The sequence below is a fragment of the Lissotriton vulgaris genome, chromosome 3_1, assembly GCF_964263255.1.
Source record: "Lissotriton vulgaris chromosome 3_1, aLisVul1.2, whole genome shotgun sequence".
Classification (NCBI taxonomy): domain Eukaryota; kingdom Metazoa; phylum Chordata; class Amphibia; order Caudata; family Salamandridae; genus Lissotriton; species Lissotriton vulgaris.
The window spans coordinates 980,793,901-980,817,507 of record NC_141689.1 but is presented as its reverse complement, the minus strand read 5'-3'; the positions used below and the strand labels follow the sequence as shown (position 1 = coordinate 980,817,507).

The window sequence follows — 23,607 nt, the reverse complement described above, 5'->3', positions numbered from 1 at the left end:
ACCAAGGCTGCGACCATTGCGTTAGTAAGCGGAGTCCCGATCCTGGATATCTGTCAATCTGCAGCATGGCTTCCCTTGCAAAAGTTCACAAAATACTACTGCCTGGACATGTGGGTCCGTCGGGATGGGCACTTTGCATGTTCGGCCCTGCTAGACTTCCTTGTGTGAAATCGGTCTGCAGAGCCACCTCCGGTTAGGTATTTTTGGGGTATATATTCTAAGAAGCGTAATCTGCAGCAAGAAGCCTCCACCAGAGGAACAAGTTACGTACCTTGGGTAATGCTTATCAGGTAGAGATTTTACCTAGCCGCAGAATACTTACCGACCCAATTGGTCACAAACCTACCTCCGGGGAGGTAATGCTTTGGGTATCTATTCTAAGGTAAGGAATCTGCAGTTAGAAATGGACAAGTTACTTACCTTCGGTAAATCCTTATCTGGTATAGACTCTTTCTAGCCACAGATTCATTACTAACCCACCCACCCATCCTCCCTGCTCTGCAATGGATTTCTAAGGATAGGGCTTTCCCCTTTCAGGGCCCTATTTGCCACACCAGTGATCACTGTCTTTGTGGCTCCGTGCTCCTGGGGCATAAAGTCATGAATAGTAACACTTTGTCAATGCGCTGAGGTGGCACCTATATAGGCACCGCACACATGACATCCAGCGCGGACAATGCCAATGACTCCACGTTGAGCTGATGCCACCTACTGGTGCGCAGGGATACTGCTCACGAAAACTTTCCATAACCAGTCTGACACCTTGGAATAGTTTTGAGGTAAGAAATCTGTGGCTACATAGTCTTTGCCAGATAAGGCGTTACCAAAGGTAAGTAACTTCATGGCACTAATAGAAATACAATCTTCTAGACTAGTCACATAACAGTCAGCAAGTCTTTCACTTTTTAAAGCTACAAAATAATGGATGTCAGTTAGTTTGTGTAGGGGTAAAATGTTGGTGTTGAGAGTTCCTTGCGTGGAACTCTGAATGCGGGTGGGAGCGAGGGTAGGCGGAGGCTGGCAATTGCTGGTGGACGGGGACTAATGAAGTTTAAAACTCACCGCAGTCTGGACGTCTTTCAGTGGTGACGATCTGTCCAGCTGTGCTTCTGTCCCGTTGAACATTGGGTGCCGGTGTTCCATCAGACTTCGGACTGCCGCGCTGTCAGGTGAGTCCTGGTACCAGGATTGTCGGGTGTGTAGAGACCTGTGTGGCACCACTCGAGTGTAGAGACTTGTGCAGCACCACCCAAGTACCTGGACAGTTCTCTGCCAAAGTTTGGACAATCGGTCCAAGTCGGTTGTCCAGGACATTGCATGTCCAGTGGCCATGTCTAGGGATTGGGACGTGCAGGGACATTGCACACGTCAATTGAGCATTTCTGCGTTTGTCTGGCAGCCATTTTGGGAGTTTGGGAAGGGTTCTGGAAAAAAAATGCACAACTTTCTACGTTGGCCATCTTGGGTGTGGACAAGTCACCCGTTTTTCTCACAGTTCTATCTGCCTGCATTGTTCTTGGTGACAGGCACACCAATAAGGAAATACATTGTATGTCTGCCTGTGTTGGTTACCTACATTATTCCTCAGTGACAGACACACCATCATGGAATAAATCGTGACTTTGCCTGCACCTGAGAAAACCTTTCCTGTACTATTGCCAGTGACAACCACATTGGAATAAAATAAGGAAATAGAGATTATTTTTTTTATGAAGTCCACTTTTGTCTTCATAACTGTTATCCCAGTGCATATTTCATGAAGAGAATTGTAGCACCAGCACCGTTCCTACAAGTACCAGGTACTCACCTGTTGAATTGGCAATAATGGAAAGAAACCTTTGGAGCATACTTGGAAGCAGTTGATGGTGATACTTTCACTTCCAAGAAGAACAAGCATTTACAATGCAATGGTCTCGGCAGCATTAAAGGTAGAGCTATTGGCATTGCTCAATATTTTTAATTTTTTTAATTTGTTTAAATCATAAATAAATGGCATTGTCATTTACATTGCCAATAGCTTCATCACGTGCATATGCAGGACCTATTGCATTAGCACCCACACACAGTAAGTAGTAGAGTGAGAAGTCGATAGTGAGTAGGAGAGAGTTATTAGTAAAGAGTATTAGAGAGCGCAACAGAGCTATGTGAATAATAACAGCTGTGAGCCCGTGCCTGAGGTGCATCATCTGAGCTGTGTGAATAATAACAGCTGTGAACCCGTGCCTGAGGTGCATCATCAGAGCTGTGTGAATAATAACAGCTGTGAGCCCGTGCCTGAGGTGCATCATCAGAGCTGTGTGAATAATAACTGCGTCAGCCCCGTGCCTGAGGTGCATCATCAGAGTTGTGTGAATAATAACAGCTGTGAGCACCTTCCTGAGGTGCATTATCAGAGCTGTGTGAATAACTGCGTCAGCCCCGTGCCTGAGGTGCATCATCAGAGCTGTGTGAATACCTGTACAGCCCCGTGCCCGAGGTACATCATCAGAGCTGTCTGAATAACTGCGTCAGCCCCGCGCCCGAGGTGTATCATCAGAGCTGTGTGAATAACTGCGTCAGCCCCGCGCCCAAGGTGCATCATCAGAGCTGTGTGAATAACTGCGTCAGCCCCGCGCCGTATCATCAGAGCTGTGTGAATAACTGCGTCAGCTCCGTGCCCGAGGTGCATCATCAGAGCTGTGTGAATAACTGCGTCAGCCCGTGCCCGAGGTGCATCATCAGAGCTGTGTGAATAACTGCATCAGCCCCGTGCCCGAGGTGAGTTATTAGCTCTACCAACAACTTTAATTTGATTTTTAAAAGCAAAATGAAATTAATGCTTTCAATACTGTGCCACGAGCACGGGAATATTAGCTGCGTTTAATAAGCAAAGCATGGAGGTGCTGGAGGAAATGAGAAGTACAAATGTACTCTGTGATGCACGCTGTTGAATAATTGAAGACACAGCAGCAATCAGTCGGATCGAAATAGTTGAATAATTATATATCGGTGGCTGTGTCAACACAATTGTTGTTCACATTATCAGTGGTCAGTAAAGACACACAAAAGGAAACAAGTGCACTCTGGGGAAACAATACGGCCGAAAATAAATACAATCAAACTGCTGCTAAATGTAAATGAGATTCCATCATCAGAGCTGTGTGAATAACTGCGTCAGCCCCGTGCCCGAGGTGCTTCATCAGAGCTGTGTGAATAACTACATCAGCCCCGTGCCTGAGGTGCATCATCAGAGCTGTGTGAATAACTACGTCAGCCCCTTGCCCGAGGTGCATCATCAGAGCTGTGTGAAGAACTGCGTCAGCCCCGTGCCCGAGGTGCATCATCAGAGCTGTGTGAAGAACTGCATCAGCCCCGTGCCCGAGGTGCATCAGCCCCGTGCCCGAGGTGCATCAACAGAGCTGTGTGAATAACTACGTCAGCCCTGGGCCCGAGGTGCATCATCAGAGCTGTGTGAATAACTGCGTCAGCCCCGTGCCTGAGGTGCATCATCAGAGCTGTGTGAATAACTGCGTCAGCCCTGTGCCCAAGGTGCATCATCAGAGCTGTGTGAATAACTGCGTCAGCCCCGCGCCGTATCATCAGAGCTGTGTGAATAACTGCGTCAGCTCCGTGCCCGAGGTGCATCATCAGAGCTGTGTGAATAACTGCGTCAGCCCGTGCCCGAGGTGCATCATCAGAGCTGTGTGAATAACTGCATCAGCCCCGTGCCCGAGGTGAGTTATTAGCTCTACCAACAACTTTAATTTGATTTTTAAAAGCAAAATGAAATTAATGCTTTCAATACTGTGCCACGAGCACGGGAATATTAGCTGCGTTTAATAAGCAAAGCATGGAGGTGCTGGAGGAAATGAGAAGTACAAATGTACTCTGTGATGCACGCTGTTGAATAATTGAAGACACAGCAGCAATCAGTCGGATCGAAATAGTTGAATAATTATATATCGGTGGCTGTGTCAACACAATTGTTGTTCACATTATCAGTGGTCAGTAAAGACACACAAAAGGAAACAAGTGCACTCTGGGGAAACAATACGGCCGAAAATAAATACAATCAAACTGCTGCTAAATGTAAATGAGATTCCATCATCAGAGCTGTGTGAATAACTGCGTCAGCCCCGTGCCCGAGGTGCTTCATCAGAGCTGTGTGAATAACTACATCAGCCCCGTGCCTGAGGTGCATCATCAGAGCTGTGTGAATAACTACGTCAGCCCCTTGCCCGAGGTGCATCATCAGAGCTGTGTGAAGAACTGCGTCAGCCCCGTGCCCGAGGTGCATCATCAGAGCTGTGTGAAGAACTGCATCAGCCCCGTGCCCGAGGTGCATCAGCCCCGTGCCCGAGGTGCATCAACAGAGCTGTGTGAATAACTACGTCAGCCCTGGGCCCGAGGTGCATCATCAGAGCTGTGTGAATAACTGCGTCAGCCCCGTGCCTGAGGTGCATCATCAGAGCTGTGTGAATAACTGCGTCAGCCCTGTGCCCGAGGTGCATTATCAGAGCTGTGTGAATAACTGTGTCAGCCCCGTGCCCGAGGTTTATCATCAGAGCTGTGTGAATAACTGCATCAGCCCCGTGCCCGAGGTGAGTTATTAGCTCTACCAACAACTTTAATTTGATTTTTAAAAGCAAAATAAAATTAATGCTTTCAATACTGTACCACGAGCATGGGAATATTAGCTGCGTTTAATAAGCAAAGCATGGAGGTGCTGGAGGAAATGAGAAGTACAAATGTACTCTGTGATGCACGCTGTTGAATAATTGAAGACACAGCAGCAATCAGTCAGGTCGAAATAGTTGAATAATTATATACCGGTGGATGTGTCCACACAATTGTTGTTCACATTATCAGTGGTCAGTAAAGACACACACAAGGAAACGAGTGCACTCTGGGGAAACAATACGGCCGAAAATAAATGCAATCAAACTGCTGCTAAATATAAATGAGATTCAATCATCAGAGCTGTGTGAATAACTGCGTCAGCCCCGTGCCCGAGGTGCATCATCAGAGCTGTGTGAATAACTGCGTCAGCCCGCCCGAGGTGCATCATCAGAGCTGTGTGAATAACTGCATCAGCCCCGTGCCCGAGGTGCATCATCAGAGCTGTGTGAATAACTACGTCAGCCCTGTGCCCGAGGTGCATCATCAGAGCTGTGTGAATAACTGCGTCAGCCCCGTGCCTGAGGTGCATCATCAGAGCTGTGTGAATAACTGCGTCAGCCCCGTGCCCGAGGTGCATCATCAGAGCTGTGTGAATAACTACGTCAGCCCCGTGCCCGAGGTGCATCATCAGAGCTGTGTGAATAACTACGTCAGCCCCGTGCCCGAGGTGCATCATCAGAGCTGTGTGAATAACTGCGTCAGCGCCGTGCCCGAGGTGACTTATTAGCTCTACCAACAACTTTATTTTGATTTTGAAAAGCAAAATGAAATTGATGCTTTCAATACTGTGCCACGAGCCTGGGAATATTAGCTGCGTTTAATAAGCAAAGCATGGAGGTGCTGGAGGAAATGAGAAGTACAAATGTACTCTGTGATGCACGCTGTTGAATAATTGAAGACACAGCAGCAATCAGTCGGATCGAAATAGTTGAATAATTATATACCGGTGGCTGTGTCAACACAATTGTTGTTCACATTATCAGTGGTCAGTAAAGACACACAAAAGGAAACGAGTGCACTCTGGGGAAACAATACAGACGAAAATAAATACAATCAAACAGCTGTTAAATGTAAATGAGATTCCATCATCAGAGCTGTGTGAATAACTGCGTCAGCCCCGTACCCGAGGTGCATCATCAGAGCTGTGTGAAGAACTGCGTCAGCACCGTGCCCGTGGTGCATCATCAGAGCTGTGTGAATAACTGCGTCAGCCCGCCCGAGGTGCATCATCAGAGCTGTGTGAATAACTGCATCAGCCCCGTGCCCGAGGTGCATCATCAGAGCTGTGTGAAGAACTGCGTCAGCCCCGTGCCCGAGGTGCATCATCAGAGCTGTTTGAATAACTGCGTCAGCCCCGTGCCCGAGGTGCATCATCAGAGCTGTATGAATAACTGCGTCAGCCCCGTGCCCGAGGTGCATCATCAGAGCTGTGTGAATAACTACGTCAGCCCCGTGCCCGAGGTGCATAATTAGAGCTGTGTGAATAACTACGTCAGCCCCGTGCCTGATGTGCATCATCAGAGCTGTGTGAATAACTGCGTCAGCCCTGTGCCTGAGGTGCATCATCAGAGCTGTGTGAAGAACTAAGTCAGCCCTGTGCCCGAGGTGCATCATCAGAGCTGTGTGAATAATGCGTCAGCCCCGTACCCGAGGTGCATCATCAGAGCTGTGTGAAGAACTGCGTCAGCCCCGTGCCCGAGGTGCATCATCAGAGCTGTGTGAATAACTACGTCAGCCCCGTGCCCAAGGTGCATCATCAGAGCTGTGTGAATAACTGCGTCAGCCCGCTCGAGGTGCAACATCAGAGCTGTGTGAATAACTGCATCAGCCCCGTGCCCGAGGTGCATCATCAGAGCTGTGTGAATAACTACGTCAGCCCTGTGCCCGAGGTGCATCATCAGAGCTGTGTGAATAACTGTGTCAGCCCGTGCCTGAGGTGCATCATCAGAGCTGTGTGAATAACTGCGTCAGCCCCGTGCCCGAGGTGCATCATCAGAGCTGTGTGAATAACTGCATCAGCCCCGTGCCCGAGGTGACTTATTAGCTCTACCAACAACTTTAATTTGATTTTGAAAAGCAAAATGAAATTAATGCTTTCAATACTTTGCCACGAGCCTTGGAATATTAGCTGCGTTTAATAAGCAAAGCATGGAGGTGCTGGAGGAAATGAGAAGTACAAATGTACTCTGTGATGCACGCTGTTGAATAATTGAAGACACAGCAGCAATCAGTCGGATCGAAATAGTTGAATAATTATATACCGGTGGCTGTGTCGACACAATTGTTGTTCACATTATCAGTGGTCAGTAAAGACACACAAAAGGAAACGAGTGCACTCTGGGGAAACAATACAGCCGAAAATAAATACAATCGAACTGCTGCCAAATTTAAATGAGATTCCATCATCAGAGCTGTGTGAATAACTGCGTCAGCCCAGTGCCCGAGGTGCATCATCAGAGCTGTATGAATAACTGCGTCAGCCCTGTGCCCGAGGTGAGTGGCACCGCACGCCATGCTGCCTTCCGTGAAGCCGGCCAGGAAGAGAGCAGTTATCGGCGGCGCGTGGCAGAGACGCTGGCGCCTTGAGCGTGTGCGCGACCAAATCTGCCCATGGCCAGCTCTTGACGCTCCCTCTCCCATTCACAATGCTGCGCGAGTGCACAGCTCTTGTCGGCTAAAATGATCGCTATAGTTCTCTGGCGAGAACGCGCTTCTCGCGTTTCTTGCAGAGACCTAAAAAAGCACTTTTAGTTTACAATTTAGGTGCCGAAGGTCGGAATATTTTGAAAACATTACCATTGGAAATTGTAAGTGTTTTCACATTGGGCGGGGGTGGCGATTCTTCAACAGTAATTGAAAGTATGCGTCCATTATCAGTGCCTTAGACAAACGTTTTAACCACATCAATGCTTATGAAATTCATCGTCAATGCTGAATTTTTTAAAATCCCATTGTTCATGACGAGCTCAGCTCGTCATGAGTGTATGGAGGTGTACATCATGACGAGCTGAGCTCGTCATGAGCGTCAATGGTGTTAATCATAAGAAAAACATAGTTCTTAAACACCAAGTTTCTTCAACGTTCCCAATTTCCAACAGAGTCAAATATCTGGGTTGATCGCCAAACTTTGCCGAGCATGAATGGTATCAACTTTGGGCAACGCCAAATGCTCTACTTCTCTAGACGTATCTTCAGTGTATCACCAGATTGAGTTTAGTAGGCACTCTAGGCACTTAACGTCATTTGTCACGTACGAAGGGGAATTTTGGTATATCCGAATACCATTCAGGTTAGTGTCAGCATCTGCTGTATTCCAGCGGCTAATGAATAATCTCTTCACAAACATCAAAGGTGACTTGTTCTTTCAAGATGATATCTTAATTTTTAGAGAATCTATGACAGAACATGACAGCAGAGTCAGGGCGGTTCTCGATATTATCGAAGAGAGTGGGTTGACTCTAAAAAAAGAGAAATGTACATTTTCACATGTCATTGATTATTTGGGTAATCATGTATCTAGGAAGATAATTGAGCCCAAGGTAAACATTCTTGATGCAATTCAGTGTGCACCGAAACCCAAAAACAAAGACCAGCTTCATTCATTTCTCGGATTGGTGGACTATTACTCCAAATTTGTTAAAAAAAAATTCTGATAAGGGTTACGTAATTTTCTGAAGAAAGATATTAAGTATGTGTGGGACGATGTTTGTGATAAGGATTTTGAATCTATCAAAAAGGAATTGTAGGTGCTGGTCAACTCAAAATGTTTGACACCAATGATTTATGCATCATAACCACCAATGCTAGTAATGTGGGCATGGGTGTAATAGTTATGCAAAAAAGGACTGAGGGGAAAGAAGAGACCATTGCATTTGCACCCAGCACACTGTGAGGTCCAGAATCATCTTACTCCACAGTAGAGAAAGAATCATTGGCCATGTGGTGGGCTGTACATTATTTAAAAAACTTTGTTTGGGGAAAAGAGTTTGTCTTAAGAACTGATCACAAATCTTTATTAGACCTGTTCACCACTATATGTGGGGGAAGAGCAACTCCACGCATTACCGAGTGGCAATATAGACTACAAGAATATCTGTGCAGGTTGGAGTATGTGGCTGGTGTAAAAAACTATGTTGCAGATTGTCTTTCGAGACTATCATTGGAAGGCAACGATGAGGATCAAGAGAATGTCGATGACTTAGAAATGGTGTATGTGGTGAATTCAATTGGTGATACCACGAAGGGAGCATTGTCTGAGCAGGAATGGTTGAATGCGGCATCAAATGACGAAACATTACAGGAGGTGATGACGTTTCTGGTGAAAGTTTGGCCTGTGATCAGGAATACTCCGGAAGCATTGGTCCCTTTCAGGAGGGTATGGAAGGAATTATCCATTGTGGGTAGCTTTCTGCAGAGGAGTGGGCAGTTGGTTGTTCCAGAGTGTCTACAAGAAAGAGTGCTGGTACTAGCTCACGAGGGACATCTTGGGATGCGGGCCTTGAAAAGAAGGATAAGGGAAGACTTCTGGTGGCCTGGTGTTGTCAGGGTGATCAAATGTTATCTCTGAAATTGTTGTATGTGTGTCCTAAGTGAATGAATGAATGAATGAATGAATGAAATAAAACTTATAAACGCGCAACTTTGCCCGGAGGCATCAAGGCGCCTACAAAGAAAATGAAAAACGAAAAGGCGAAACCAAAGAGCTAAGGGTAAGCTTTGCCAAAGAGCCATGTTTTCAGGGCCTTTCTGAAAGGTTATATTGAGGGTAGCATCCTAATTTCTAAAGGGACAGTGTTCCACCATCTTGGAGCCAGATTGGAAAAGGCTCTGCCTCCCCATTTAGCTCTTCGCACTCGGGGAGCGGTGAGGTGCAGCTTCGAGGAGGAACGAAGGTTCCTAGCAGGAACATAAGGAATCAGGAGATCTTTTACAACTCCGGTCTCTTTTCTGTTTAAGGCGCCGAACGCCAAGCAAAGCACTTTAAATGAGATCCTGGCATCAATAGGAAGCCAGTGCAGAGATTTTCTGGCGGCGGTAGCTGACAACCTTTTAGGAAGGTCCAGTACTAACTTCGCCGTTGCATTTTGCACCGATTGAAGACCTTGCAACAGGCCTTTATTGGCTCCCGCGTATAAAGCATTACAATAATCAAGCCAAGATGTTATCAAAGCTACCACAGTTTGTTTCCGGGCTTGCACGGACAGGTAGTGCTTGATTTTCCGCAGGATTCCAATGATGCCCCAGCAGGTGGAGATAGTCCGCTTTACTTGGAGGTCCATGTCGACGGAAGGGTCAATCATAACCCCCAGATTTCGTACTGCGAGAGTTGGAGCCGGACCCGCCCCCAGGGCGAATCAGAAGTAACTTGTCCATTTCCTGTCAATCCCATTGTGGTCAAAAATACACCATGGAGTAAAGTAGCATTTGATGTCGCTGATCCCTTTGGTGTTGGGGGCAGTACACCCAAGTATGCGTTGGTCATGATAGACTATATGTAAAAGTGGCTGGAGGTGAAATTCGTTGACCGTATGAACTCTGATGCTATCATTAAATTCTTCAAGGATGTATTTTCTAGGGAAGGTTTTCCAGAGGAGGTGGTAACTGACAATGGGACCCAGTTGACATCTAGGCAAATGAAAAATGTTCTTGATAATTCACGTATATAGCATGTTTTAACTTCTCTCTACCATCCTCGTAGCAATGGTCTTGTGGAGAGGGAAAATCACAGCATCAAAGAACAATAACACCTTGCGCTCATCAATGGTTTGCACTGGAAAGAGGCGATGAATGAAATGTTGTAGGTTATGAGAACTTCTCCCCATATAAGCCCAGCAATGTCTCGTTTCACTTTAAGGGGAGGGATTGCTAGGTCCAAGCTTAATAAAGAATGGATGGAAAAGAAAACCATTGATGGAGCAAAAATGGCTAGCGTAGTGGACATGAGGGCTGCTGTACAGGAGAAGTATGGTTCCACTAATTAACGTTATCGGGTGTTGGATGTCCAGGTTGGGGACTGGGTGAGAGTTAAGAGACCAGTTGTGTTTGCAAGGGTTGCTCACGTTTTTCAGCACCCGTCCTAGTTGTAAAGGTGGAGGATCATGTAGCCTTACTAGAAAATGGGAAGACATGGAACACATGTTTTATTTCTGTTGTACCCAAATCTAAAGCTTAGTATGTTGGAAGGAAGATGTGAGTACATGTTGATTTAACTTATGCCAAAGGGAGTGCTGCTGGGAGAGTAGCTGACGGTCTTACACCACGTCCTGCAAAATTCACTCAGGCTAAAGGGAGTGCTGCTGGGAGAGTATCTGACAGTGTGAGAGCACGTCCTGTTAACTTTAATGATTATTTAATCTGTTGGTCCATTATTCTTTAGTTCTGTACTTGCTCGGTTACTTTTTGCCTTCAGCTGTTTTCTTTTAACTCATTTATTTCGTCTTGATTTCTTCTCATGTGTTTTACTCATTTTGCTCATTTAGTTCAGGGGGTGTGTAGGTGTAGAATGTTGGGGTTGAGAGTTCCCTGTGTGGAACTCAGAATGTTGTGAGAGCGGGGGTACGCAGAGGCTGGCAGTTGCTGGTGGACGAGGACTAATAAAGAAGTTTAAAACTCGCCGCAGTCTGGACATCCTTTCATTTTGTTTACTGTTCCAGATTAAGGTTAACTGCTACAATCTTAGAATGTTTAGTTCGTGAACATTGTATTCCTTGTTCAAGTTGACCATGGGGACCTCTTCTATTATTTTATCCTTTTTGTTCAGCTATCTTCAAGATATTGATGACTACTTCTATTATTTAAATTTGTATTCATATTATTACTCTATTGTTGAGTCCTCTTCCATACCCATGTCTGGATTCGAAATTTCTCCATTTTTCCCGCTTGTTCCTGGAAAACCAGTTATTAAATGGAATACTTGTTTGGACATGCTTTTGTCTTATGTTGAAACGTTGGATAGTGAGGAGTGTTCTCACCAAAGAAAGCTATTGTCGCAACAATAGGAGCTTCAAATTGCCAGTTTGAAACCTTAAATTACAACCAAGTTCTGAGGCACCAGGTTTTAATGCAAGCAATTACAAAAAAATCCAGGAACGACTATGGGCTACTTCCAACTTAACCATTGATGCAGTAGTGGAATTAATGAAAGGTATTGAGTATTCCAAGAGATTTGTGGAAGAGGTAAGAGATCTGTGTTTCTATGAAGTGAACATCATTGGCCAGAACAACAAATTGGAGAAAATGGGAAGAGAATGGAGTTATTGATCCTATATATCTAAGAACACGTTATTTTACAGATGTGGTAGTGGGTCACATCTTGGGAATTGGAAGAGTTGTCTTGTAAACAAAGTCTGCAGTAAACGCAAGCGAGAAGGACACTTAGAGAATGGGGAGATCATTTGGCTTTAAAAGAAGTAGAAGATGAGCATCTGGTTCGGATCCCAATGTGGTCCTGAGTGTTGGAGCAGAAAATAATTATACAGGTCTTATTCTCTGGGATATTTTAATTGATGGGCAAAATGTGGAAGTGATGTTAGACTCATGATCATGGTTTACAATTTTAGATCATGAATTCATTACAAAAAAAAAAATTGAGAGGAAAATAAACTGTCACCAACATACATCTGCCCTGGAACCTACATGGGACATAGACTTCTTTTGGTGAATTTTGCTTTCCAAAGATGTAGAACCCATAGGAAGGTTTATGTGGTTAACAAGGATGATATCATTCTTATATGTCCACACCAGAAGGAGATGGGGTTTAAACAAGACCTTAGGGCCAACCCAATCTTAAGTATGTTAGAAATGATGATAGAGGCTTACAAAATTAAGGAGGTGACATCTAAAGAAGCACAAAGAGGTATATCCAAACTCTAAAAGAAAAAAAAGTGAAATATTCACAAATGAATTGGGGAGATGTAAAGACTTTAAGCATCAGATAATCCTTACAGACGAACATCGCATAGGAATATTCCTTTGTCTTATAAGGGAAGTTGAAGGATATTCTAAAGGACTTCTGTTAGAAAGATGTTGTCCAGCCTGTCAATTTCTCCTCTTCGCTTGCTCCAGTTGTGATCTCACTGAAAAGTTCAGGTGAGCTTAGACTGTGTGTAGATCTCTGAAGTCTTAATGATGCCATTTGGATCACACAGCATTCTTTACCAAACCAAACGTGCATGCGATGATATCCACTTGAGAACTTTTGTATTCTCAAAATTTTACCCTGCCAGCAACTTTTTCAGATAGTTTTGGAAGAAATATCCATGCATCTTATAGCATTTGTCTCCCTGGAAAATATGTTTGAGTTCAATAGAATACCTTTTGGGTTGGCAAGTGCTACTTAAGATTTTCAACAGATTACGAAGGAGACACTTGATTGATTAGAGGTAGCTATCACTTTTCCGGACTATATCCTGCTATTTTGGAGAGACACTGAACAGCACAACCTAAAGTTAAGGAATGTCCTTTGTGTGTTATCAAGCAAAGTGTTGATCCTAAAACTTGAATCATTTCTTTTTATGTGTGACGTTCTAGTGTACCCGGGTCATAGTATTTCTAAGGAAGCGATCAAACCAAAGGATTCTCATGTCGAAGCAATATAAAAAGATGCTGACCAGTCGGTGAAAGAGCAACTGGGGTCTTTTCTTTTGCTTATTGAATTTTGTAAAATGTTCATAGAAAATTATTCATCTGAAGTTATCCCTCTTAGATTTCTGCTAAAAAGAATGTTGATTTTGTTTGGGGGGAAAGCTCCAAGCAGGACCTTTCCAGTGCTCAGAAGTGACATTGCCCGGAGCCTTGAGAATAGTTGCTGAGCACATTGCTCTTTTAGGGTGTCAAAAGCCTTTGGCAGCCAACTGTCCAGTTCACTTTCTTGAGCATCTTGTTGGAGGTAAGTTTTTGGAGGCTAGTCACAATGGACCCATATCCCTTCACAAACCTCCCATAATAACTAGTCAAGCCCTGACATGGGTCTGGGTTGTTTGAGCTCCCCACTCCAAAATGGTCTGGATTTTGGGTTAAAAGTTTTGGACATTGCAGGGAAGCATCTGATTTGTGCTTCAGTAATAACCCAGCCCAAGTTCTAGCAAGGGCTGGGAAGTTTGTTAACAATATTTTAACTGCACTGCATAATGCCCAGTACGAAGAGAAGACAAGTCCTATCCTTACTGCACAAATGAACGTTAATGAAAGTTAACTATCAGTAATAAGCATTGTGACATTTTGGTATTGTCTTTCACACTATATAATCCCCCTTTTGGACTAATCGGGATATATTGCCATCAACCTTAAATGCTGCTTCTGTAATTGACATTTTTTGTATTGCCAGATTTTATAAATGTGTATACATTTTTAATCTTTGAAATATTATTAAGTATCACTATGAATTTGTACGTTACGGTGTTAATTAACTGTATAATAAATATATGGATATATGGACTTGGCCTCGGTCTCCACCTACAAATAGTGGCCCAAGTACACAACAGTTCCCTTCCCTATCCCGCTCTTGGATGCCTTATAGTTACCCCTGCAGCTTTCAGGGCCTATAAAACCTTGCCTAGGTGGACCATTGGATCCTGCCATGATGAGCTAAACACTGCAATATCATCAAGATAAGCTGCACTGAAGCCTTTGAACCCAGCAAGGACTTGATTCGCCAACCTTTGGAAGGTGGCAGGAGCATTCTTCAAACCAAAGGACATCACAGTAAAAAAGTACCCATCAGGTGTGGAGAATGCAGTCTTTTCTCTTGCTCCAGGGGCCATACCAATCTGCCAGTACCCTGCAGTTAGGTCTAAGGTACTTAAGCAATTGACAGCCCCCAACTTATCAGTTCATCAGCCCTGGGGATGGGGTGTGCCTCTGTCTTGGTGACAGCATTGAGGCATCTAGTCCACATTAAACCTAATTTCTCTCTTTCAACCCTGTGAATGAGGTTTGGGGACTAGGACCACTGGGCTAGCCCAGGAACTCTCCAAAGGCTCAATGACTCCTAGCTCTAGCATCTTGCTGTCTTTAACTTTGATGCTTTCCTTGACTTTGTCCGACTGGCAATAGATTATTGTTGTGGCTGGCAAGCTGTCTCCAGTGTCCACATCATGGTTACATCAGGGTTTCTGTCCAGAAGTTGAGGAAAAGAGCTGTGCATACTGTTGTAGAACCTGTCTAAGTAGACAACTCCATCCACTGACCCATCTTGGGGGCTGGAAGAGGTCAGGGAGAGGTTCACTCTCCTCTTTTTTTAACAAAAACAAGAGCAACCCTTATGTCCCTGTGAACTGGGTATAGCTAATCAGCCAACATACAATTGTTCACAAGGAAATTTATTTGAACAGAAAAATAAACATTTATGCAAGGAGAATTACTTCCTTGCCTACAAATTAGAGTTCTAATTAGAGCGGCAAATTATATCCTTCTAACACTGTTATTTCATAGGTTATGATAATGAATCAATCAAAGTTTAAAATAGAAGCCCACATACAACAGATTTTTCTGTTGGAACTTCAGCCGAACATAGACGTAGCTTTTGTTTTGCACAAGACAATCATCCGAAAAAGGAGTAAAATATTTACTGTTTATTCACATGATATACAAGATAAAAATGTGACTCATGTGACCCAGTGTAGTGACCATAACCAACAGTGATGTATTATACAGTGACTGGTAAAAGAAGCAGTTGGTTATTGGAGTAATTAGTGAGATCCCTTATGGGATAAGGTTTAAATCCACGTTGTAGAAATTATTTCTAATGTTCTAGGAATCTCACTCCTTTTGTAGAAAAGTCATCAACTACACTGTATAATACGTCACGGTTTGTTATGTTCACTACACTGGGGCACATGCCGCTCTAACTATAACTCTAATTTGTAGGCAAGGAAGTAATACTCGTTGCACACATTTTCATTTTTTATGTTCAAATGAGTTGCCTGTGAACAATTGTATGTTGGCTGACACTCTGTTTCTTCCTCTTCATCAGCATGGTTACATCAGCCCTCTCACTGTAGAGTTTGGGACAGTTGATATGGATCACCCTTTTGGGGGACCTGCTAGTGCCTAGGTCCCTCAAGTAGGTGACCTCATTTTTTTCTCCAGGAAAGGGTAAGGACCACTCCATTTGTCCTGGAGGGCACTTGGTTCCACTGGTTTCAAAACCCATACCTGTTGCCCTGGTTGGAATTCTACCAGTGCAGCTTTTTGGTCATACCAGAGCTTCTGGAGCACCTGGCTAGCATCAGGGTGTTAGGATGCTTTCTGCATGTGCTCTGCCATCCTTGAATGAAGAACTAGTATTTAGTCCACCACATCTTGCTTTGGTACATGATGGGATCTCTCGCATCCTTCCCTCATAAGTGAGAGTGGTCCCCTTACAGTGAGGCCAAACAGAAGTTCAAAGGGTGAAAACCTTACTCCTTCTGAGGCACCTCTCTGTAGGAAATAAACAGGCAGGGTAACAGAACATCCTATCTCCTTTTGAGTTTTTCCGAGAACCCCATTATGCCTTTCAGTGTCTTGTTAAATCTTTCAACTAGGCCATTGGATTGTGGGTGGTAAGGTGATGTACAAGTTCACATCACTCCACACTCATGCCACATGTGTTTTAAGTATGCAGGCATGAAGTTCGTGCCTCAGTCTGATACTACCTCCCTAGGAAACCCTACCCTGGTGAAGACCCCAATGAGGGCCTTGGATACCACGGGGTGTAGTAGTAATAAGGAGAATGGCTTCGGGATACCTTGTAGCATGATCCACTACTTCTAGTATACATTTGTTTCCTGAGGCTATGGGAGGTTCAAGTGGCCTACTATATTCACTCCTAACCTGTCAAAGGGAACCCCAACCACTGGTAGTGGATTAGGGGAGCCTTTGGGCATCCTCCTGTCTTGCCACTGGCTTGACAGATGACACAGGAGCTTACAAACTGCTTCACTTTTTGGGACATCTGGGGCCAATAAAAGTGGGTGACCAATTTTTCCCAAGTTTTGATCTGGTCCATATGCCCAGCTACAGGAATGTCATGTGTTAAAGTGAGCAGGAACTCCTTGTACAGCTAAGGCACTACCGCTCTCCTAGTGGCTCCAGGTTTGGGGTCTCTGGCACTCAATATACAGGAGTCCTTCCTCCCAATAGAATTTGTGGGAGCCATTGACATCTCCCTGCTCCTGTGCAGCAGCTTGCTGCCTCAGCCCTTCAAGAGTGGGGCAGGCCTGCTGCCCAAGGCACAGCTGTTGCCTAGAAGGTCCTTCTGGTTCCAAGACTCTACCTCGTAAGGTTCAAGCTCCGTGGGTTCAGTTCCCTCTGGGGCTGACAAGTCCTCTCCCTGAGGAGAAGGGTCCTGATCTCTTTTCTGTATGGAAGCTTTGTCACCAGTGTTCCTACTTTTTCTCTTGGTGCACCGTTTCAGGCTCCAGTCTTCCTTTTCCCCCCTGTGCTAGGCATTTTGCCCTTGTTTTCACACACACTATCTCAGGGATTTGCAGCTTGGCTGCATCTGTCTTTCTCTCTACCTCAGCCCATGCTGAGGTCTCCAGATCATTCCCAAGCAGACAGGCGGCTGTGAGCTTTGGAGATACCACTACCTGTTTCAGGCCAGTAGCCCCCCTACCCCCACTCTTAGTGGTGACCCTGTCAGCATTGGTAACTGCATAGGTTTTTCCCGTTTGGTATTGCTCTGGGGAAACCAGTGTATCTCTCACCATAGTGACACTGGCACCTGTATCCTTCAGTGCTTCTACCTTAGTCCCATTCACTAAGGGGTACTGCAGGTATTACTTTGAATTAGGGGCAGACAGCCAAAGTGGCTAACCCTCCCACCCCTTCAGAGACTAGAACAGCCTCAGTGTGAACCCTGATTTGCTCTGGGTGCACCATTGTTCCCATCTGAAGATTTGCCATTCCAATAGGTAATGGTAGGGGTCTAGGAGCTGGTTTGGTGGGACAGGCAGCATTTCTAGTTTGGTGTCCCTTCTTGTTACAGTGGAAACACCGGGCCTTTGCAAGATCAAAATGTTTCTCCTTGTACCCACTAGTGGGCTGGGAAGAGTTCTTGGACCCACCCCCTGACCAGAATTTTAGGTGCCTTTAGAAGACTCTTTTGTTTTATCTTTGGGTTTCTCACCCTCTTTCCCCTGGAGAGGCTTTGTGACCCAGTCTCCCAGTTGTGAGTCATCTGAAGTATGCACATTATGCTGGAGGAGTTGAGGGTCTGCCTCAAGTGCCTAAAAGCCTACTTGCTTGCTGAGAGAGGGATTGTGTGTCCCTGACCACAGAATTGACTCTTGTAGCATGTAGTTCTGCTCTGTCGTTAAAGTATGTTCTGTTTACATAAGACGTAAGCACTGGGCTAAACATTGTTATTGTGTCCGTAGGTTGACTGTTCAGTTTTGAGCTCTTGTCCCCCTCACTACCTCTTTTAAAAGCCTATTGCTGTTCACCTTCACTAACCTGTGAGTCAGTGGCGTAAAAAGTCTTACTTGACCCAGTTTTCAGTACCATAGCAGAACAGACCCCAGGACAACCGTGGCAAACTGCCTCAACCACCACGGTTAGGGTTCAGTAGCCCGTCTATACTGTGTTCCCAGAATTGGGTCTCTGGCATACTTTTTAGGTTTGGCTACAGGCATCTTTAGCTGTTTTCCTGAGCGCATACCATCTGTACACTCAAATACACATAGAATGGCCTTTTGGTCAGGCCTCTTCAGGCATTGAATTATTTTCCTCAGTGTGCTAAGGGACAGGGCCAGTCAAAAGTTGGATGAGAGTGTGTTCCATTTCCCATAGCACATTCCAAGAATGAGCGGCAGAGCATTGTTTTTTCTCGCATCTCGGAATGTCCAAGAAGAGGCTTCTTGTGTGTGTTTGCAGGGTCCAGTAAGCTGCCATTCTGCTTGGCTTCTGCAAGCTATTAACCGCTCCATAGAGCTGGAGAGAATGTGATATGCATGAATTAGCCTCTTTTGTTCCATGTTTTGCAACTGTCCCTACTCTGTCTTCTGGACAAAGTTAGCCATCTTCCTCTCCGTAGGTAATTCAATAGACATGCTCATTGATATTGCACTTAATAGTTTTAACAATGAGTTGCCGACAGCTATCAATTGGCTTTGATATTGAGTGCTTTATGCAGTCCTCAGCACCATTCTGTACGAATGAAGACACTCATTTAGCCTCTGTAAGAAGAAACTGACTCTGATGTATCCAAAACGGGTGTGACCTGTGCAGTGTAATCATACGAGACTTGCTTTTTCTGTAATTTCATATTTGTAGCCACGCTGAACATAAATGGATTCCTAATTTATACATTTACATGTTTCTACTTATTGCTTTTAACTACCTTATCAGCCACCCTGTTTTTTTGCTCTTGTTCCTTCACTTACCTATTTGCATAATGTATAATTACGATACAATAAAACAATAACTGAAACGTTGGGAATATTAAGCTTGTCTATAGATGTGCCATTGAAATACAAAGTTATTTTACCACGAGAATGAGTTGGGGGAGGGGGTGTCCCTTTTTTGTAAGAAACTTGTAAATGCTCTACTTGCTTTTCTAGTTTCTATAAATGTAACTTCAGTTCTACATTTCTTACTTTTCTTTCAGACCTCCGATCAAAATTGGAATCCGTGTTTACATGATGAAAAGGCCAAGTTGTTTTTCAAGGTACGTTACATACCCTGCGGGGAACTGTTACAGAGGCCCCAATCAGATTCTGGATTTCAGTACGGTTGAAAAATGCAGCAGCAGTGGTCTTCTTCGACTATAAATGAACTAGGAGACAGAGTTCCCACCAAAATGTTCCTAGGGTCACTCTTTTAACTAGAGATTGGAAGTGAGTTTATGCAAAGTTAACAACATACATGTCTTTTTGTTCACTTAACTTCAATACAGAAAAGCAGCAGAACAAAGTTTGGCAGTAATATTTTGCATACACATCTGTAATGAATCTGTGTGTGGAATGAGTATAAATATTATCTTACTAGTAATCATTGAACAGCTGTAAAAAAAAAAAAACTGCTACAGCTCCAACTTGAATAAGGTGAATACTTACATCTAATCTCCAGTCTGTAAGCTATGCAAAGAGTTATTTTATGACACTGTAGTAGAATTTCATGTGGGGTTTGGAGAAAGAGCTGGTTGCAGTAATAATGGAAAGTGAAAGATGAGAATTTGACCATTAGGATGTAACTATCTGTGACTGCAGTCTCTTGTCTCTGTGAAGTATTGTTACATGTGTTGTATTCATCATCATCCTAAAACTTTATTCGGTTACAATCATAACCAAAAAAGTAAACAAAAGCATGTCACATATGTATAACATTGATAATTTCCGAAAGCAATATCTATCAAAATTAATCATTCTTAAAATACCTCAAGCGCTTAAAGAATAAAATATATAAAACACTAAAATGGCATGTTCGACGAACAAAAGCCTGTATAACAAAACAACAGGTCAAATATTAGGAGTATTCAACAATCAGATGCAGCAAAATCTATCAATCTTGTTATACCTCAATCTCAGTGCAGCTCTTAAAAAACATACTACATTAAAAATTATATGCTAAGCAGATAAAAGTTGTAAAACATGAGAGCAGGTTGAAATTGTGAAAAGTGAGACAGATTGCTTTCAGCTTTTGTTTATCTGAAAGAGACACGTTAGTGATAGATTCCTTACCTTAGAATATCCGCAGGCGTCAGACTGGATCCGGAAACTTTTGCGTAGCAGTACCTTTGCGCGTCGGTAGGCGTCGTCTGCGGCTCCGCGTCCGTCGTCGGCGTCGTGGGCGCCGTGAGGACGTCGTCGGAGTACTTAGACGCTGCGTCTGCGTGCTGACGTCAGTTCTTCTTTTTTCCGCACCAGCCAGTGCAGATCTGGAAAGAGCAGTTACCCAAGTCATTTTTTGACTAACTTTTTGATCATTTTCTTGATCATTCTTCGAAGTCTCACGACTCCGATCGGTGCCGTAGGGATGCCTGGATTTAAGCACGATGTCGGTCACGGACCATCACCACCTGTGTTTGACCTGTCTAGGCGTTGACCACGACGACAAGGCCTGCTCAGACTGCCGGGCCCTATCTTCAAAAGCCAGGCTGGAGCGGTCCCGCAGGCGACTCGAACTCCGGCAGTCGGTCCCGCGACGCGAGAGGTCCCGGTCCCACGGGAGGTCGAGGGACAGGTCGCGGGCCCGGAGCCGTCACAGCTCCGAGAGTAGACACCACTCCTCCGGGTGGAAGTAGTCGTCAGGTAAGAAGCACAAGAAGTCGAAGAGACGCCATCGCTCTTCTGACCCCCCCCCGATGCTCACACGGCTGGGGGTTCGGGTGGCACCGCCCACGCGGCTCCTTCGGAGTCGCGGGCGTCACGTTCTGCCCCACACCCTCCGGTCCCTGGGCAGGACGCGACGCCGGTGGAGATTGAGCGCTTCCTCATGGCAATGAGATCCCTTTCTCCTCCGACGGGCTCCGCGGCGTCTCCGGGCCCAGCGGACCCATCTGGGGCCCCTAGCGGGTCGGGGGTTTCGGCCCGACGCCGTCGGGTGCTTCGGCCTCGACGCCGCCAACGCCTTCGGGCCCGGCGCCGCAGGGCCCCACTGTTCCGACACCGCTGGCGCCTTCGGGCCCGGCGCCGCAGGTTCAAAAGGCCCCGACGCCGCCGGTGCCTTTGGGCCCGGTGCCGCGGGACACCGCTGGACCTTCCTCGGGCTCTGGACCGTCACCGGTGGACCTTACGACCCCCCCCGGCATCGGTCCGTCAGGTGTCGCCTCCGGCGGCGCCGGCCCCGATGCCTCCTTCGTTCCTGTTCCAACGTTGGAACGCCGCCGCTGGGTGCCGCATCCGACGCCGTTTGGAGATTTTCACTTCTACAAACAGGCCCCATTGATTGAAAACCCTGAGTATCAGGAGATGGGTAACGAGGAGGATTGGGAGGGGTCTGAGGACCCTCTGACCAGAGAGTGTCAGTCCCAGGAGGACTGGGCAGGAGAACTTGGGGAAGCCAGTGGCCTGGAGACCTCTCCAGACACTGGTTTTGTCTACCCCCCCCCCCCCCCCCCCCCCCCCCCCACCCCCACCGTGGCTTCGGGGAAGGGGGCAACGTATAGTGTGGTGTTGACGAGGGCTGCCAAGGCCTTGGGCCTTGAGCTCCCTGTCGCGGCCGTGAGGACTAACCACCTCACTGAGGTCCTTAAACCGCAGTCAAGCTCGGCTGAGCCTCTGCTGCCCTTTAATGAGGCCTGGACGGATGTTCTTTTGGGCACTTGGTCCAGGCCCGCTACGGGTTCGCCCGTAGATAGGAACGTGGCCAGACACCACAGCCCGGCCCCGGGCGACCCATGTTTCCTGTCCACCCATCCCACCCCGAGAGTCTGGTCATCCAGGCCTCTAATTCCCAGACCGCATTCCCGTCGGCTCCGCCGGACAGGGAATCCAAGAGGTATGAGAATTATGGTAAGAAGATATTCTCCTCCCTCAGTTTGGGACTGCTGTCTTCCAACACCGCATGCCTCTTGGGCCGCTACACCCACTCCCTGTGGGAGACGGTTGTGGAAGTGCTGCCAGAGTGTCCGTTGGAGGTACGGGCCAAACTCGGCCAAGCCCTTGTGGAGGGCCGGGATGCAACGAAATATTCAATCCGGTGTGGGCTGAATACCACCGACTCGCTAGGCAGAACGATGGCAACGACAGTGGCGGTGAGACGCCACGCCTGGCTGAGGTCCGCCAACTTTTTCGGCAGATGTCGAAAACACCTTGATGGACATGCCGTTCGATGGCCGTCGCCTGTTTGGCGACAAGGCAGACCATGCGCTTGAGCACTTTAAGGACTCCAGGGCTACGGCCAAGTCCTTGGGCCTCTCGGCCCCGCGCCAGCAATCGGGTGCCTTTCGTTCCTTTCGTGGCCAAGGAAGGGGCTTTCCCACACGTACCGCCAGCCACACGCCGCAGACTAACATCCAGTGCGGTGGCGGCCATGGAAATCGCCGTGGAGGCGGTCGGGGCCAACGGCAAGGCCAGTCCACACCTTCGCCCGCAGCATCCGCCTCTAAACCCTCCTAGTCCGTGCTTCTCGGCCCATGTGACGCCAGTGGGGGACAGGGTTCGCCATCACCACTCTAACCGGCGCACTGTCACTTTGACAGGTGGGTGCTGCAGATCATCCGGAGGGGCTACTCCCTCCCCTTCGAGACGACCCCTCAAGCCATGCCACCGCAATTCCACCGCGTCTCGGGGGATCACTTGCGGCTTCTGCAGGAGGAAGTTTCGGCCCTATTGGCCAAGGGGGCCATCAAGCGCGTTCCTGGGCCAGAAGTAGGACGTGGTTGCTACTCCCACTACTTTCTGGTACCCAAGAAGGGCAAAGGGGGCCTACGTCCTATCTTGGACCTAAGGAACGTCAACGGCTTCCTCCGGAAGGAGAAGTTGAAGATGCTGACTCAGGCTCAGGTCTTAGCTGCCCTGGACCCAGGAGACTGGATGGTAGCGTTGGACTTGCAGGACGCTTATTTCCACATCCCCGTCCTGCCGGCCCACCGGCGTTACCGGCGGTTCACGGTAGGCCACGAGCACTTTCAGTTTACCGTGCTCCCCTTTGGCCTTACCAGCGCCCCACGGGTGTTCACGAAGGTAATGGCGGTGGTCGCAGCTCATCTGCGCAGGTTAGGGGTTTCAGTCTTCCCCTACCTCGATGACTGGCTGTTGAAGGCGGGCTCGCCCCAGACAGTCGTCAGCCACCTCCAGACGACTGCAGACCTCCTGCACCAGCTGGGGTTCTCCATCAATGTGCCGAAGTCACACCTGTGCCCCTCTCAGAAGCTCCTTTTCATCGGAGCGGTTCTCGACTCAGCGCAGTTTCGGGTTTACCCACCCGAGCAGCGGGTTCGGGATATACAGGCTCTGATTCCAATCTTCTGGCCTTTATCCCGGGTTTCGGTCAGGTTGACGCTGCGGCTTCTGGGGCTGATGG

General features: G+C 46.7%; 1 protein-coding gene across 4 annotated transcripts in view; it reads left to right on the top strand.

Annotated features, from left to right (window-relative positions):
* VPS13A (vacuolar protein sorting 13 homolog A) overlaps window positions 1–23,607 on the top strand; it is a 2,146,181-nt gene that overhangs the window by 147,719 nt on the left and 1,974,855 nt on the right. For all 4 annotated transcript variants that reach the window (XM_086961343.1, XM_086961342.1, XM_086961345.1 and 1 more), the window contains exon 8: window positions 19,250–19,309. In XM_086961343.1, the coding sequence (XP_086817469.1) occupies window positions 19,250–19,309 (60 nt within the window). The remainder of the gene's footprint in view (window positions 1–19,249; window positions 19,310–23,607) is intronic.